This window comes from Pristiophorus japonicus, chromosome 14 (assembly GCF_044704955.1).
Source record: "Pristiophorus japonicus isolate sPriJap1 chromosome 14, sPriJap1.hap1, whole genome shotgun sequence".
Lineage (NCBI taxonomy): Eukaryota > Metazoa > Chordata > Chondrichthyes > Pristiophoridae > Pristiophorus > Pristiophorus japonicus.
In genome coordinates this window covers 92,874,276-92,893,302 of record NC_091990.1, presented here as the reverse complement: position 1 = coordinate 92,893,302, position 19,027 = coordinate 92,874,276, and the positions used below count along the sequence as shown (strand labels likewise).

The 19,027-nt window shown below is 42.9% G+C and overlaps 1 protein-coding gene across 9 annotated transcripts in view; it reads left to right on the top strand.

The window, feature by feature from the left end:
- Positions 1 to 19,027, top strand: part of LOC139279984 (activating molecule in BECN1-regulated autophagy protein 1-like) — a 505,692-nt gene that overhangs the window by 472,196 nt on the left and 14,469 nt on the right. For 8 of the 9 annotated variants that reach the window (XM_070899374.1, XM_070899373.1, XM_070899377.1 and 5 more), the window contains one exon: positions 8,073 to 8,252. In XM_070899374.1, coding sequence (XP_070755475.1) covers positions 8,073 to 8,252 — 180 coding nt within the window. Of the gene's footprint in view, positions 1 to 8,072; positions 8,253 to 13,787; positions 14,610 to 19,027 lie in introns of those variants that run through there. The other variant, XM_070899379.1, reaches the window with a different exon arrangement.

The window sequence follows — 19,027 nt, the reverse complement described above, 5'->3', positions numbered from 1 at the left end:
TATATATGTATAACCAGTGCATGCGAAGAGACGCTCGGTCACTCAACCAGGGAACACCAGGACTGGTTTGATGCGAATGACCAGGAGATCCAGGAGCTAATAAACCACAAGCGCAGGGCATTTTTGAACTTAAAGCAACAACCCATCTCGGGAGCAGCAAAGCAGCTCTACAGAAGGCTGAAGGCCGAGGTCCAACAAAAAACCCGCGCCCTAAAGAATTGATGGTGAGTGGAGAAAACACAGGAGATGCAGCAGCTGGCCGACAGCCATGATGTGCGAGGATTCTTCACCGCAGCCAAGTCCACCTACGACCCAAGCACCCAAGGCCCCACCCCACTGCTGGCCAAGAACAGGGAGGCACTCATCAAGGACACCGAGGCAGTCAGGGCCCGCTCTAAGGAGCATTCGAAGATCTCCTTAATCGAGACTCTGCCATTGACACGAGTGTCCTCGACTTCATCCCGCAGCATGCTACCCACCACCATCTCAGCAAAACCCCAGCCCTGCATGAGGTAGAAAAGGCCATCCATCAGCTCAAGAACAACAAGGCATCCAGAGCAGATGGAATCCACGCTGAGACACTAAAGTATGGCGGAGAGGCAATATTGGTGCGAATGCATGACCTCATCTCTCTCATCTGGAAGGAGTGCATGCCTGGAGATCTGAGATGCCATAATCGTGACCATCTTTAAAAAAGGGGACAAATCCGACTGCGGCAACTACGAGGGAATCTCCCTGTTGTCGGCCACTAGGAAAGTCATCACTAGAATCCTCCTCAGCCGTCTTCTCCCTGTGTCTGAGAAGCTCCTCCCGGAGTCACCGTGCGGATTCCGTCCACTACGGGGTGCAACGGACATGATCTTCACAGCGTGACAGCTGCAAGAGAAATGCAGGGAAGATCACCAACCCTTGTACATGGCCTTCTTTGACACTGTTAACTGCGAGGCACTATGGAGTGGTGTCCTCTGTTTTGTCTGCCCCAAAAGTTTGTCGCCATCCTCCGGCTGCTCCACGATGATATGCAAACCCTGATCCTGACCAACAGATCCACCACAGACGCAATCCACGTCCGGACTGGGGTCAAGCAGTGCTGCGTCATCGCACCAACCCTCTTCTTGACTTTCTCGCTGCAATGCTCCATCTCGCACTCAACAAGCTCCCTGCTGGAGTGCAACTAAACTATAGAACAGTGGGAACCCGTTCAACCTTAGTCGCCTCCAGGCTAGATTCAAGACCGTCCCATCCTCTGTCATCGAGCTACAGTACGAGGACGATGCTTGCGTCTGCGCAACTTCATCGGCTGAACTCCAAGCATAGTCAACATCTTCACCGAGGCGTATGAAAGCGTGGGCCTTACACTAAACATCAGTAAGACAAAGGTCCTCCACCAAACTGACCCCACCATACAGAACTGCCCCCCGGTCATCAAAATCCATGGCGCGGCCTTGGTCGACAAGGACCACTTTCCACACCTCGGGAGCCTCCTATCAATAAGGGCAGACATCGACGACGAGGTCCAATGCAGTCTCCAGCCAGCGCAGCCTTCGGTCGCCTGAGGAAGAGTGTTCAAAGATCAAGCCGTCAAATCTGGCATCAAGCTTATGGTCTGCAGGGCTGTAGTGATACCCGCCCTCCTGTATGACTCAGAGACGTGGACCATATACAGTAGACACCTCAAGTCGCTGGAGAAATACCACCAACGATGTCTCCGCAAGATCCTACAAATCCCCTGGGAGGACAGACGCACCAACGTTAGCATCCTTGACCAGGCCAACATCCCCAGCATTGAAGCACTGACCACACTTGATCAGCTCCGCTGGGCAAGCCACATAGTTCGCATGCCAGACACGAGACTCCCAAAGCAAGCGCTCGGAACTCCTTCATGGCAAACGAGCCCAAGGTGGGCAGCGGAAACGTTACAAGGACACCCTCAAAGCCTCCCTGATAAAGTGCAACATCCCCACTGACACCTGGGAGTCCCTGGCAAAAGACCGTCCTAAGTGGAGGAAGTGCATCCGAGAGGGCACTGAGCACCTCGAGTTTCATCGCCGAGAGCATGCAGAAATCAAGTGCAGGCTGCGGAAAGAGCGTGCGGCAAACTAGTCCCACCCACCCCTTCTCTCAATGAGTATCTATTCCACCTGTGACAGAGACTGTGGTTCTCGTATTGGACTGTACAGCCACCTAAGAACTCATGTTAAGAGTGGAAGCAAGTCTTCCTCGATTCCGAGGGACTGCTTATGATGATGATTGGTGAGTAAGTGATTGATAGAACTGTTGACGACACCCTCCATCACTTTACTGATGATTGAGAGTAAACTGATGGGGCAGTAATTGGCCAGATTGAATTTGTCTTGTTTTTTTGTGGACAGGACATACCTGGGCAGTTTTCCACATCGTCGGATAGATGCCAGTGTTGTAGCTGTACTAGAACAGCTTGGCTAGAGTCACGGCTAGTTCTGGAGCACAAGTCTTAAGCACAACAGCCGGGATGTTGTTGGGGCCCCATAGCCTTTGCTGTATCCAGTGAACTCAGCCGTGGAGTGAATCGAATTGGCTGAAGACTGGCTTCTGTGATGGTGGTATCCTCAGGAGGAGGCCGATATGAATCATGCGCTTCTGGCTGAAGATGGTTGTAAATGCTTCAGCCTTGTCTTTTGCACTCGCGTGTTGGGCTCCGCCATCATTGAGGTTGGGGATATTCGTGGAATCTCCTCCTCCTGTTAGTTGGTTAATGGTCCACCACCATTCATGACTGGATGTGGCAGGACTACAGAGCTTTAATCTGATCCGTTGGTTGTGGGATTGCTTAGCTTTGCCTATAACATGCTGCTTCTGCTTTTTAACTTGCATGTAGTCCTGTGTTGCAGCTTCCCCAGGTTGGCACCTCATTTTTAGGTACACCTGGTGCTGTTCCTGGTATGCTCTTTTACATTCTTCATTGGTCCCCTGGCTTGATGGTTATGGTAGAGTGAGGGATATGCCGAGCCATGAGGTTACAGATTGACGTGGAATACAATTCTGCTGCTGCTGCCAATGGCCCACAGCACCTCATGGATGCAGTTTTGAGTTGCAAGATCTGTTCTGAATCGATCCCATTTATCACCGTGGTTGTGCCGTACAACACGATGGATGGTGTCCTTAGTGTGAAAACGGCAAATAAGCGGCATTTAGCCCTTTATTGCATTTGCCCACAGACTTTCTATATATTTTACTGACGCGTAAATTAGAAAGCCAAAATAGCATATCACGCTCGACAGAGCATCTGGAACCTGTGTGAACAAGGCAAGCAACTGTCAAGTTAACTAATCCGATTGAAGAATGATTAATGAGCAATGCAGAGTCTGAATCAGGAAGTGTCAGTTAAGAATGTTTAATTAAATGTCAAATCAGGTGCAGAACTTGAATTAAGAGAAGGGCAGAAAGATGGGATTGAGAGAGGTACGAAACAAAAAGTTTTTTTTTTAAATTTAAAATATTTTTAAAACTTCAACAATAATTAAAATCTGAAGGAATGAGACTCCACACTTGTCAAAATTAATTTTCAGTGCTAGAGAGGTTGTTTGACAGTAATTAAGACTTATCACGGCATTAAAATTTACTTTCACTGGAATGGACAAGCCCTAATTTTTTCTAATGAAAACAAAATGCTGGAAATAATCAGCATGTCAGGCAGCATCTGTAGAAAGAGAAACAGAATTCATGTTTCAGATCTGTAACCCTAATTATTTCTGGCTAGTTTAGTGTGTATTTATCATGTATGTTCAGCAACTTCACACCCTTCCATGTGTTTCATGGTCGAGTCTCTCGGTGAGATATCGATATAGCGCGATTTCTAGAGGAGCAGGGCAACTTGGACAGCAAATTCCTGATAACTGTGTTTAACTGCACAGGTGCTGTCCGCTGCTAGCTTCACCTTTATTTCTACAGCAAAATCCGGCCCAGTGTGTATTGACTCAAGTCATCAAGCGCACAGTAGTATTGCCAGAACTCTGTCAGCTCAGTACTAAACCTTCTTGGTTGCCATTACAAGTATAGGGCCAGTTATTAGTAGCTGACTGGTTTAATTTTGTTTGTGTATTCTAATTTATCCTTGATTAAACCATTGTTGTTTAGACTGAGTAAATCCAGCATTTATAGTTTTGTTATAAAAGCTTTAGTACTTGGGGCTTAATCGGTTTACTCATGGAGTTCACGTCATTTGGCAAAACTTTAGTTTGACATTGAGCTGTTGAAAAGCATTTGTCATTATTATTTATACATCCAGCTGAAGAACTGTGCCAAATCATGTATGTAAGTTTATGAAGTGAGTGTCTTCTATTTTAAGGTCATGTCAAAACTTTAACGTTCAGGAAGCAGTACTCTTTGTACAAGGTAGCCAAGCCAGTTTTACATGTACCTCACCGACCTGGACCTGGCATGGCAAGGTCCAGGTTGGTGATTGGAGCGTGGGCAGATGCAGCAGGAATGGCAAGATTGGGGTGAAGGAGCGGCGAGAGACTGTAGAGGGACGTGATCGGGGCCCAGGGTGGGCGTGAGTTTGGTGCCAGGGGCAGCACGGGCCAGTCCGTGCAGCAGAGCAGGTCTCCAGTTGTCTTGGGTAATCCTTGCCACTGGACCAAGACCTAGCTCTGTCAAGCCCGTGTGGTGGCTGGTGTGCAACGGCCACCACATGTTAAAAAAAATCCATGCACAGACATCTTCCACCCTTGAGAATGTAGTTCGAGTTCTTCATTCGAAACACCTGTGAACTCATCCTTTTTTTGCCATGGAAACAAGTCATCCTCGTTTCGAGGGACTGCCTATGATGATGATGATGATTAGGAAAAGCATCTAACTCGATCAACGACTACAAGTTAGGATAGAGGCAGTTTGTGGTGGAACTGGGGCGTCTATGTCCAGCAGTTATTTTTGGATGCTTGTGGAGGGAAGTCTCAATTTAATTGTCGGAAATTCAGTGTTTCTTTGTGCTTTCTGAAATGTCTTAACTCGGTTTTGAAGATCTTTGGCTTGTTAATGTCCACATCAAGCTGCAGATTCTCCTCTTATATTAATAAAGTATTGCTATCTTGCCTTATAATTATCATTCTAACACATCCTCAAACTAAATCTTGCAATTTCCTCCTTTTTTTGCGCCTCTAAATAGACCTGTCAGTGCCACATATCTGGGCGGGCAACTTGTCCCCTGGTTCCTGCCAGTGACACCCTTAAACCATTTTGCTAGGCAGTATGCAAAGCCAATCTAATTAGACACGCTCTGTCATTTCCCTTCCTCCCACTAACAGCTCACCACCCTCAGTTTTCGGATCTTCCTACAAATCTACAGACTTCAAACCCGTTTTAAAAGGTGTTAAACCTGTTTTAAAAGATCCCACAGGACTATTTTGAAGAAGGGCAGGGAATTCTCCCTGGTTTCTTGACCAGTATTTCCCCCTCAACCAACATCAGTTTTCAAAAAAAAAAACACAGTGCTGTTTGTGGAACCTTGCTTGCACAAATTGGATGCCACGTTTCCTATATTATATTACAGTTCAAAAGTACATCATTGGATGTAAAATGCTTTGTGACATCCTGTGATTGCGAAAGGCGCGATATAAATCCAAGTCCTTTTTTTGTGTGTCAGTCTTGGCACCTCTTGCCTCTGAGTCAGAAGGTTAGGCGTTCAAGTGCCACTTTAGAGATTTGACCACATAATCCAGGCTGACATTTCATTGCAGCATTGAGGAATGCTGCATTGTTGGTGGTGCCATCCTTCGGATGAGACATTAAACCGAGGTCTTCTTTGCCTGCTCAAGTAGAAATAAAAATTTCCATGGCACTATTCGAAGAAGGTGTTTTCAAACAAGATCACTTTTTTTTTTAAAAACAGATTATCTAGTAATTTATCACGCTGCTTGTGGGACCTTTCTGTATGCAAATTGGCTGCCACTTTTGTCTAGATTATTGCAGTCATTGCATTTTAGAAGTACCTTATTGACTATGGAGCACTTTGGGACATCCTGAGGACTTTAATGTCGCTATATAAATGCAGGTGTTTTCTTAAACTCAAGCTTGTACGAATCAATTTTAATCGTTCCACCATTGGCGACCATGCCTTCAGCTGCCTAAGCTCTGAAATTCACTCCCTATACCTCTCTGCCTTTCTTCCTCGCTATTTCTTCCTTTAAGATGCTCCTTAAAATCTACTACTTCTGCCCTAATGTCTCCTTTTGTGGCTCAGTGTCAAAGTTTGTTTGATAACACTCCAGTGCAGCACCTTGGGACGTTGTACTACGTTAAAAGTGCTATATAAATACAAGTTGTTGTTGCTTAAATCACCACTTCATTTGCACACCACCTTTCTTACTCTTTTCAACATTGGTCCTTCACCTGGGGTTTTGTGTCTATAAATTGGTGGGGAGGAATCATTTTTTACCACTTCCTTGTGCGTTGTTAGCACACCAGCATGTGACAGCACAGGTTTCCTGCATTGTAGATCTGTTTAGTAAGTTGACGAATGGAATATTGGATAGCGGAAGTCAATTACAAAGCAGAAATTAATTTGAAAACTGAGCAATTTAAGAAGGACAGAGCTACAAATTTAGATTACAGACGACAACTTCCTGCCAGCTACATGTTTGATGTATGGACACACAGTAAATTGTGTTTTCTTCGTGTTCTGTGTGCGTACCCTGAGTTTGGGGACCAAGATTTTCACATTCTTATTTCAAACCTCAGCAGTGTATCACTTGGTAGAATGAATGCACTGAAGGAGATTCCTGTTGTGTGACATCAGTCCAATGTGTCCTCTGCACAAGCTGCTGAACAAAATGTATGATTTGTAGGACTCCATGCAGCAGTCCCTACAAATGAAAGCTATTCAAATAGTATAACTAATAAAATCTATTTAGTGATGGAAGCAGAACTCTGGTTCATACCAATCAGCATTGGTACTTCTGTACAGTTACCTTTCTCATTATTAGTGAAGGACACATGGATGCAATTAAAGAAGGGTCCATTAAAATATGATTTGTTTTTTTTTCAGGCTAGCTGCAATACATAAATCCTAATAAGGTCTGTCAGAAAAATTCTTAAGTCATGCCGGCAGTGAGTGCAAGTAATTTCTGCCTCTCCCAGATGAAGCGCTGACTTTGGAATTGATCCCAGTGTGCCCTGTGACCATTGTACAGCACTCTGCACCTGTGCAGAAGCATTTACTCCAAAGCACCAATGCCCAAGTCATATAGCCAGCATTCAAACGTAGTTAATGTAACTCTGTTATCTCTCCCGCACTAAACAGAAACTTGGGTGATGTCAGGAAGCACTTCTTCACACAGGGTAATGGAAATCTGGAACTCTCTACCCCCAAAAAGCTGTTGATTTATATCAAATAATTCTTGTTAGGCAAGGGTATTAAGGGATATGGAATCAAGGTGGGTAAATAGTGTTAAGATACAGATCAACCATGATCTAATTGAATGGCGGAACAGGTTGGAGAGGCTGAATGGCCTACTCCTGTTTCTATATTTCCTATCGATCTTAACCATTTGCTTAAACTTCTCCATCTTGTAGAATGGCACATCGTAGACATCAACATACTTTTGGCCTCTGCACCCTCACCAACCCTCGACCCTACTCAAATCTGATTCGCCAATGGCTACTAGCCACGGGGCACCTAGCGATCACTGCCATCAAATTCAACTTTTCATCTCGGTGACAGAAGTTAACTACACTCTGCCAACAGGATTTTGGAGAAATATTTCTGATGCTACTTTGGATTTTTTTTATTGCAGCTTATTTTTTCAACCACAAACTCCCATCCCTCAAGACACACTGCCAGCCTGCCTACCTGCTTTGTGTATGTGCGTTTTTACTCACAAGGACTGTTCTGCTTTCACCCTATGTTTATATCACTGTTGTCGTCTTCAACTGTGGGGCAAAAAACAAGCTTTATATTTCATTGAAATACAAGTCATTTGATTTATTATTAAATGGCAAGTGAAACCGCTTCCCCATGGTGAAAAGTGTATTTCCTGGTGGTGATACTTTCTGAATTGATGCATCTTACCACAACTGTGTGTTCCCTTCAACAGCCAGCCAGTCTTCATTGAGTGAGCCAGAGCCACCACCAGTGACCACAGCCAGTCAGATGACAGAGGCCAGTGCAGGAACAAGTTCTGATTGGCCCTTGGACAATGCAGGTGGCAACTCCTCCTCTGCACAACAGACTGATGCAAACCCCACAGCCCCGGGAGCCGGCGCTGCTTCTACTGGTAGGTCTCAACTCGGTACTCGAGCAGCATCAGCACAGAATTTAGTGAACTATCTGGGTGTGCACATTTACTGTAAGGAGAAGGCAGTATGTTTGGGTCTATTGTCAATGTAAGGAAGAGCTAGTGTGATTGGATCTGCTGCGTTCTTGCAGGTAGGAGACCATATGACAGGGTTTGGTACTAGATTATAAAGCGGCCTCTTTATACTTGGGTACTGAAAACAAAGCTTTAAAGAAAGATCAAGTGTATTGTAAAATTTAACTGCCATGCATTACAACACACACAACTGTTTTCTAATTCAGCTGATTTACATATGTAATTGAAACTCATTCCAGATCTTGGACACAAATGTAATCAAAACAGATGATAGAGCATTGGAATTCACTGGATTTAGTGGGGATGGCTTCATCCTTTGTGGAAAGCTTTTATTTTTCCAGTAAGAGAGAAAAATGCAAGGGATTCTGTGTTGCTGTATTGCTTAATATTCCAATTCTGTAACAATCCAGTTGTATTTTTAAAAAGTAAATTCCGATGGAGTTATAAGTAATAGAAATCAGATTGAAAACCTATCCCCTGAAATATTCAAGTCAATATAAAAATGTTAATACGTATTAGGGTAATGTATGCCAGGAACTTTGCTGCAAAATGCAAATAACCATCAGTATAGATTCCATTGCCGGGCATGTTCCTAGTCAATGAGCATAACTTGATTTCAAAGCTGTTGTATTTAACAATTGCTACATGATTAAAAATGTCAAGATGGAAAAACCTCTACTTATTTATTTTTAGAGAAACAAATCTTCCCAGCAATGATAATTAGGAAGACAAACTCATTTCAGTATCATAGACTTTACACTCTTGCCACTGACTTCTGATCTACACCTCGAGGAGTCCTGCTAATTACAGAAATTTAGCTGATCTTGCCTTGATCTTTCATCCAATTTATAAGCCTTTAATTTTTCCTCGTCAGTCATTTGATTGTTGGAAATGTTATCCAAAGTAGTTAAGTCCAAACCAGACCTAATCATGAGAGACTTTGCTATTCTCTCAATGGTCTAGTAGGTGAATATATTGCTAATATTCATACTGAGTAACACAGCAGAAAGGGCCCAGATCCGATGCATGGTAAAATCAACCAAGGTTTGTGTACCTGATCACTAAACAGTGACTCCTGATTAGATAAATCTGCGTATGTGGACGTTGGGTGAGGATACTGCCCAACTCTGATGTGGTGTATCCCCAGGATCAAGTAGACTACCAGTCTTGTTGAGTTCAAAGGAATGAGAGGTGATCTTATCGAAACATATAAGATAATGAGGGGGCTCAACAAGGTGGATGCAGAGAGGATTCATAGGGTAGGGATTTCCACTCATAGGGGAAACTAAAACTTGGGGGCATAGTCTCTGAATAAGGGGCTGCCCATTTAAAACTGAGATGAGGAGGAATTTCTTCTGAGGGTTGTAAATCTATGGAACTCTCTGCCCCAGAGAGCTGTGGCAGCTGGGTCATTGAATATATTTAAGGCGGAGATGGACAGATTTTTGAGCGATAAGGGAGTAAAGGGTTATGGGGAGCAGGCAGGGAAGTGGAGCGAGTCCATGATCAGCAATGATCTTATTGAATGGCGGAGCAGGCTCGAGGGGCCAGGTGACCTACTCCTGCTCCTATTTCTTATGTTCTTACTCATAGTCGCAGCTCACACATGAAGATGAGCCTCTCGGGTGAGGTACCTGAGGCTCTTGGCATCAGTGATACCCAAGCAATATTCAGTTGCTTGAGGAAAAGCAGGTTGAAAATTGAGGGAAGGTAAGGAAAAAGAGATACATAATGTATGACAATTGGAGAAGATGATTTTGGTCAATGCTGCCAGCATCTCTGGGATACTGTAATCTCCATGCTTCAGGTCACATACACATATTAATATTCAGTAATAAAGCTGCTGCCATGTCAAGAATAGCTTAATTATTGTAACATTAGCCCTAAGTTATTAAAACAAGCCCCTGATGAAACAAATTATGTCTTGTACATCAAATTTTTGAGATGCATCCTACAGGTCACAGTCACAAATCTCTACATCACACTTAAGAGGAGAAAACTGTTCATTGCCCCCTCATTTCAAAGAAACTTCCCCATAAATGATAGTCAAGATGTGCCCAAGAGTAATTATCCTCTAATTGGACCTTAAGGTGAGCCTATTTACAACACTATGACCTTTGTCCTTAAAGGGACAGGCCAGGCTTCACACAGCCTTCGCAGCAGAATACTTGAGCAGCATGTGCAACAAGGTAGAAGCAGAATTGTCAGGCTGGAGCAGGTTGTAGAGATGAGGCAGAGTGAGGCCTTGGACTGATTTGTAAACAAGGATGGCAATTCATATCAATGTGCTGGGGAATTCAGAGCCAGTGAAGGTTGACAAGAACACAAATGATTGATGCGTGGGGCTTAGTACGAGAATGCAAATGGCAGAATTAGAGATGTTCGACCCCATTTCTAACTTATTTAAAAATCTTTTATTTATCTTGCGTCTTCATCTTCTAGGTTCCCTCCATTCCAAACAAAAAGGGTTTTCAATGGCTGATGAACGTCTTATGAAAGCTAGTTTTCCAGCCAGTCTGTTGCACAAATTCTCAAGATTAGACATTTAAAAAAAAACTATAAACCATCAAGCAGCCAAAAGGCGTACTTGACAATCTCTGGGCCTGCCGGGGACTGGGCAAGTAAGTTCATCTGCAGCATTACAAAGATAAAAGGATTTGAGGCCAGTTTGATATATTCAGGATAATATTTGCCAATACTGACAAGCATGCAAAAATAGAAAATGCTAGAAATACTCAACAGGTCAGGCAGCTGGTCTGTTTTTATTTTAGATTCCAGCATCTACAATATTTTGCTAAGATACCTAAGCAACTTTTGAACTACCCGCTCAAAGATTATAAGAGTAACTGAGGACAATGGTTCCTCTGATTTTTTTTTTTCCTTTGCACTAAGTCCATCCCATCTTTTTTCTCTGTAACTGGGTAGTTGGAGCAAGCATTAGGTACACAATTATACTGGATGAAAAGGTCTGTGAGGCGGATCATTATACAAATACATTTGGATGATTCACACATAACCATGAAAACCCTTTTGTCCTTTTTTATGAGATTATAACTGCAGTTAATCATTTCGCACAGTTGTTGCACAAGACAGCATGAGTTATTAACCCAATTTATATAAATGTTACAAAAACCTTCAAGTAATTTCATGCGAGTTGTAAGGCACCAGACTTCAGTCTGATTTCCTTCAGTGTGTCTCTTTTGCTCATAGACAACTGCAATTTATTTCTTAATATTGTTTTTAAATTTAATATACTGTATATGTATTTCTCTCTCTCTCTCTCTCTCTCTCTCTCTCTCAATGTTATCTTCCTGTAAATGTGAAACTTTTCTGTCATTTTTAAGGTGTGCGTTATGCCACAGTCATGCTTAATACTGTTGTATCCGCATATTTTTGGTGCTTGGTTATTAGCTTAGCCCCGCATCTCAATTGGTCAACAAACAATTCCTCTTTGCTCCACAGCAATATAGAAAGACATACGGGTTGCAGTTTCCTTTCCTCAACATTTTAAAAGTCAGTAAACAAAAGCCTTTTCTTCACCACCACACTCTGGTGTCTCTGGCCTGATGGTTCCCAATCACAGGTGGAAACTCTGCATTACAACTGTTTCTCGGGGCGGGAGGGGAGGGGAGGGGGAAAGAGAGAGCGAGTTCAGCAGCAACAGCTGCCGTAGGCACTAAGCTCTTCAACCGACATGCAGCTGGCTCTTGGCTCATTCCTGAGAATTCAGCTTGGGAATTTATTGCTTGGTATCACTAAGGGATGGGAGATGAGGATGCACAGTCTCTATTTTGTTGCAATCCCGGCCCCTGAATATTACCAGAACCCCTCACCCTTCACACTACCACACCTAGCTCCCTCCAACACTATCAAACCCTAGTCCACCCCTTAACAAGACCTTACCCCACAATGCTCTCAGACCCCCAAGTCCCTCACTGCAACCCTCCAGATTCCCCCCATGCTCTCATTCTCCACACTCGAAGCTACTTGCATTATTTCCCAAAGCAAGCATGCTACTCCATCCCACTGTTCCATATTCAGTACTGTCCCAACTCATCCCCTGCCACCCCCCCCCCATTTTGCCATACCCTACAGCCTCACTCCCACTACTAGAATTATATAGAAGTTACAGCGCAGAAATAGCCCATTTGACCCAACTGAATTATGTCGGTGTTTATGCTCTACACAAGCCTCCCACCCCTTCTTCATCTAACCCTATCAGCATAGCCTTCTATTCCTTTCTTCCTCAAATGCTTATCTAGCTTTCTCTTAAATGCATCTATGCTTTTCGCCACAACTACTACTTGTTCCAGTTCCACCTTCTTACCACTCTTGCGGTAAAGTTTCTCCTGAATTTCCTATTGCATTTATTTGTGACTATTTTCTATTTATGGCCCCTAGTTTTGGTCTTCCCCCACAGTGGAAACATCTTCCCTACATCTATCCTAACAAACCCTTTCATAATCTTAAAGGTCTACACCCCAAGACAACACTCCCAAATCCCATTACCTCCTCTGCAGTTCCCATACATTTTCCATTGATCTGAGACTCCAGCATAAACCCCTCAACTACCCCCTGCCTTCCACTATTTACTCCTCACTGATCTACCTCCAGTAAGGGTCACTGCAAATTGTCACTGTATTCTTTGCAAAACTTCTCACCATTTACTAACAACTGTCATGTTCAGTGCGCTTCAGACGCAGCACACTTTCCAAATTATTTGCAGAAAGGCTAGAGGATAAATTTCAAAAGCTTTATTTCCATGGAGCTGATGTCCAGTGAGTTATTTTATATAGAGGTTAAGAGTGAGTAGGTGTGTGTAAGGCACAACTCTAGAAGAGTCACTTTTTCCTCAACAAATGATATAATTGTATATTTGTCGATAATGGTCTTTCTGCACCACATTGAGCTGTAAGAGATAGGTGACCTGCAGAGCCTCAACTTCTGTTGCTACTCCTATCCTGAACTCCCATACCTTCCTACACTTGTCATTCACTCCTGCTACCTCCTGCCCCAAACGGCCATAACCATCCCACTTCCTGGAAGTCTCCTAAATTTCCAGTCTCGCATTTCCATCACGTTGATTTTTCTCAAAGTAAAACAACAGCAAATCATAACTGTTCAGTAAGTTTACTCACTCTTAACCTCTCTATAAATCAAAAGTGAGGAAACTAGCCAGAAAACTACCGATGAGAAACAACCATAGACTTGAGAAAAAAGCCAATGATTCCAACCGACAAGTATAGGGAATTTATCAATAAAAGGAGGAGAAGGTGAACTAGTTAAATCAGTCATTTTCAAACACTATTCATTCCTCCTTTTCCCTCAGTAAATTTGAAATTTCTGCTGTCCAAAATAAGGTTTTAAACAAATTTTTTTAAATTACTTATTTCACTAATGATTTCATTTATTCATTCAATTGTCTTCTGTGTCTTTTAGTTCCTTCTTGAAACTTTTTGCTTGAAAGCCTCAGCCTATCTTGGAATCCTAGACTTTGACCGGAGATTCTTTTCCCAGAACAAGGGAGTTACCAGCCAAATCTCTGGATTCTGAGCACGTTCAGAATTCCCCAGCATGCATCAGTAGGCTACTCTTGCGTTCAAGAAGAATCGTGTCTGCCCTCATCCTATGAATTTCTTTGCTTTATCCGAAAGACATTGAAAAAACACTGGAGATTGAATTTGCACAGCTTTATTTCAAATAGTGGCAACTATTCCTTTTCTATTCTGAACGTCCCAATTTTTATCTCGCCTTAGACAACATCTGTGATTAACAGCGCCTGTGGTTTCTTTTGTTACCATTTCGTATGCAAAATAAAGATTGTTTATCTGGAATAGATTTCTTTTTCTCGATGGAAAAAGTGCTATTTGTTTGTTTTTCCACCTGTTTTAAACCTAGCTGAGAGATGACTTTGAACTGAATGTAATATGGACTCCTAACAAAAGCAGTTAATTTATTGTCAATTAACTCTGATAACCCCATCTGTATTGCTCAGAGAGGTACATCAGAGTTGTGTGGTACTGAGCCACACCAAATTGGAAGCACACATGTTCTTCTTTCTGGTGTTTGTCATTGCATTTTCAGGCATTGCTCGCACAGAAATTAAATAAAAGTATCTACCATAATGATAGTAGTATATTCTTGGGGTTCAGATTAAATACTTAAATGTCATTATGATTACTGCCCTGAAATCATTCCCAAATGCACAAATAAACTTTCGCACTCCTTAATTAAGATTGCATTCTGTAATTGCACTTCTGTATTGCACTATTGTTTCTAATAAACAATATATTCTTTTCTCCCTTTGCCCCCATTGGTTTTGACTTTATTGAACCAGTAAGCTGTTCACAGGACTGTGTGTCTGGAGATTAGCTGATCTTTTTGTACATTCAGTCTTCTCAATCCACTATGTGCTCTGCTCTTCTTTTCTTGGCTCTGTAAGTATTGATAAGGGTATGTGACGATGTACTGCTTTGTTTCCAGCAGCCATCCCTGTGTTTGGAGAGAATGAGGTGTTTTAGGCTGTTCAATGAAGTTATATGGGGAAAGAGTGGGTGAGTGGGTCTAGTTGAATAGCTCTTTCAAAGAGCTGGCATAGGCACAAAGGGCCAAATGACCTACTTCTGATGATAACCCAATATGAATTTAAAGAAAATTATGAACCAGTACTCAGTAGCGCCAGTACAGACTATACCATCAGCAGCTCTACAGTAGATGTTCACATGGTCACTAACAATGAGTTTTTATGAGAAGCTGTACTTTGTTTTGATTAACTAAACATGACTAATTTCCTGCTGTAATGTATTTGTTTTTTGGCATTCCTGTCATTCCTGCGGCTTTTTTGAGCAAAATCTCCTCGGATGCAGTTAAAATGTTTGCACAAATTGTATTCCAACCATACCCCACTGAGTCGCATGTCTTGTCCCCAGAATAGACGTCTTGCTGGGCATTGCGTTCACAAGGGGGCAGCACTTCATCAACAAAACAAATCTTATCTCGAGACAGGTGGAAAATTGGAACCTTGTCGTACTTTGCTGTTAAAATTATGTAATTAACTAAGCAACGTAATAGAAGCAAGAACATTTTTTTAAATACCCTTAGATGCCAAATTGGAAGAGTTATGCTGCATTTATACTTGGCTGCAGTATGGGTTCCAGCCACCAATACTCATTTGCACTACTTGCCTGGGACTGCCATCTCCTGACTAGAAGAAAGCTTGGCACATGCATCATCAGTCTAACCATTTAAGTGAAATGCAGAAGGTTTAAAAAGTATCCAGGAGGCCCAAGGGATCCCCTTTTTAAATGCAAGTTGACAATCAGCCCTGACACCAGATTGATGCTGTAACTTTAACATTGCTGCAAAGCAGAATGCAGCAACTCTCAAGTATTCGAGAGGTCAACTTCAATGAGTCAAAGACAACTGAATGTTAAGCACATTACTTGTGCTATTAAGTGGAGTAGTCTTTTTTGCAAAATAATGGTGGCAGGTATATGAAAGTGAATCTCTCAATCAAATTTTTGATTCTAGTATAACCGCTTAAATAAAGTATTCAGTCTCAGTAATGAAGACGATTGTGTACAGTCCCAAATGGTTGGAGTAGACTCAGGACACATTGGTGTCTGCATTCTTGTGTCATTCATTCAAATATTTTATATTTTTGTACTTTTACCTATGTTTTTGCACCATTGTGTCCATTATTGTTCAGGTTCCTTTGATTAAAAGGGTCACTGCAGCTTGCAGACATCTCAACAGCCACAATGGTTGCCATTCCTCAGGTTACTCTGCCTGGAAGAATGATAGAGCAATACAGTAGTGCCTGGACAATTTTCCTTCACAGGAAAATTACATGGTCTTGGCTAGTGAACAACAGAGTTGCTGCAAAGTGCTTTATACTTTGCAGCAATGCCAAAGTTACGACATCAATCTGGTGCCAGGACCAATCGTCGACCGTTTAAAAAGGGGGATCTCTTGGGTCTCCTGGATACTTTTTAAACTTTCTACATTTTACTTAAATGGTTAGACTGATGATGCATATGCGGAGCTCTCTTCCAGTCAGGAGATTGCAATTCCAGGCAAGTGGTACGAATGAGTACTGGTGGCTGGAACCCATACTGCAGCCAATTATAAATGCAGCATAACTTTCTAATCAGGCATCTAACGGTATTTTTTTTAGTGTTCTTTTCTAACATGTCCTCTGTTCTCCCCAAGCCCCTAGGGGAAGCCCACACTTATTAATCCAGATTAATTCAGGTTAAAATATAGGTGTGATTAATGCAGTAGTGTTGTAATTTCACGTGTATCTAGTGGATCTCCTCATGATGAGTCCAAGAAAACCGTGTTTTACATACATAGAATTATATAACGCAGAAACAGGCCATTCGGCCTACCTGATCTATGCTGGTGTTTATGCTCTACTCCAGCCTCCTCCCTATCAACATATCCTATTCCTTTTTTATCCTATGTAATGGCATGTTATTAGCGCTACTGATTTACGGTGATTGAATAAGCAAAATTGCATGTTTTAATTAGAATATTGTAGGAGCATCATTTTGAGATAATTGTCAAAAGAACCTGAGGTTGGGGGGGGTGGGGGGACATTATGAACAGGAGAATTTTGCAGGGCTATGAGGAAAGAGCATGGGGAATGGAACTAATTGGATTTCTCGTTCAAAGAGCTAGCTCGGGCATGATGGGCTGGATGGCTTCCTCCTGTCGTGTGTTTCTATAATACTTTCAGGATCAAAAAAATCATACATATTGGTGGAAAAATTGTAAATCAGTCACCGTGATTACTTTCAAAAGTTAATGTAACTACATAATTAATGTTATCACTTAGCTTTTTTAAAGCTTGGGATACAGAGGAAGATGGTAGGGAAAATATTCCAGGTTGCAGGTAGGGAAGAGGTAGGCTCTAGGAACTGCAGGTAGCAGATATGAGGAATTGGAGAGTTGTGTGGGTTGGGAAGGTTGCTCTGGGGCTTGGGATGGGTGCCATGGCATGTTGAAGTAGTAGAGAGGAGTGAGAGGATCCGGGAAGGCAGATTGTGGACACAGAGCACTGGGAGGGACAGTAGGTTTCCCACAGGAAAGACATGGCTGGCCTTTCTTTACGGCAAGTCATACATTTTTAAAATTGGATGATGTAATATGTATCTATATTTTAAATAATGTCCCCCATTGGACAGTGGTGTTTGTGAGCACTAGTAAGCAGGTACCAGGGTCTGTTAGAGGAGTGGGAGAGAAGTGTTGGCCATGCTGGGAGGAATCGTGGGTTGTGAAAGGAGGCAGAAGAGGCGTGCTTGGATGCAGGGAGTACTGTGTCTTGGGGCGGGAGTGGTGTTGAGTATGGCGGCACTAGGATGGCAGAAGTAGAATACGAGAGTGTTGGAGCAGACTAATGTAGAATTACTTGGAGTAGAATTGTGTTGTGCTGCTGATAAAAGCAGGATGATGGGGTGTTTCTCTGAAATAGGAGGAGGGACATGGGTGTGAGGAGGGGGGCGTGAAATGAATGTGGAATTGTATTGCTGCTCCAGAGGAATGGGATCCAATTGTGGCAGAAGGGTCCAGAATAGAGAGTAATGTTATACTTTCTGACCACTGACTTGAGGAACCGGTATTATTTAAAATACAGCTACATATTACAGATTTCCTCTGATTACTGCTGGGGTAATCCTTCTGAGTGATCCCCCTCTCCCAGCCTTTACCACAACTTTATAACTGGCCTCGGTTACATTATTGGGGCGGGTGGAGAGAGCGAGGAAGGTCCAATCATTGCAGGGGGACTATATTTAAAATAACGAAACTAAAAATATTGAAAGCGCTGATGCACTTGCAGACGTGACTCTGCAATGGTCGGGAATGTGGCTCTAAGCATTTGTGGGAGGTGGGTGGGTGAATCTTCTTGTCTCCAGTAATGTTGGGTGAGGGGATACAGCAGGAGTGGGGTTGCATGTTGGTTGTGCAGTCGGCAGCAGCAAGAGAGCAGGAAGTGAGCCAGTTTGTAGTATCCCCATGATCGATGGCGTTGTGAAGGTGCAATTGGGAGATCTCCAAAGTAAATTAACAAGAATGCCCATCTGCCTTAGAAACCAAACAAGTGGAGGGGGGGGGCAGTACCTAAGGTGTAGTTTGGCTTTGGCTCACTGTCTGGCTCTGAAGCAGTAAACATGTGGACGTAGCATGCAAAATGGAGGGGAATGGTCAGGCATAATAGAGGAAACTTTTCTACCCAAACCCCAGGCCAACGGACTCCAACTAAGGACAAATCCTCTACCGCAACCTCGTGCACCCAGAACCAAAGGTCATTCCTTGGTATACTGTTGGATTGGGTGAAATAAAGCCCCAGTGAAGCTGACATTACAATAATATCTCTAAATTTAAAATGGCATGAAGAAAGGGACTTTTTCAGACAGCCAGGTTTGGCACAGATGGCTTCCTTCTGTGCTGTGAAGTTAATTGATTCTAAATATCGGGGTTCAACCATTCAATTTTAGAAAATTATGACTTGCCTTGACGCAAGGACAGCCATGTCTTTTCTGTGGTCAACCCATCTTAACCCCCTCCCCTAAAGCATGCCAAGCTCACACAATGGTGGATACAGATTCACTAGAATTGGATAAATACTTGAAGGAGAAATCGTTGCAGGGATATGGGGAAAGAGCAGGGGAGTCAAA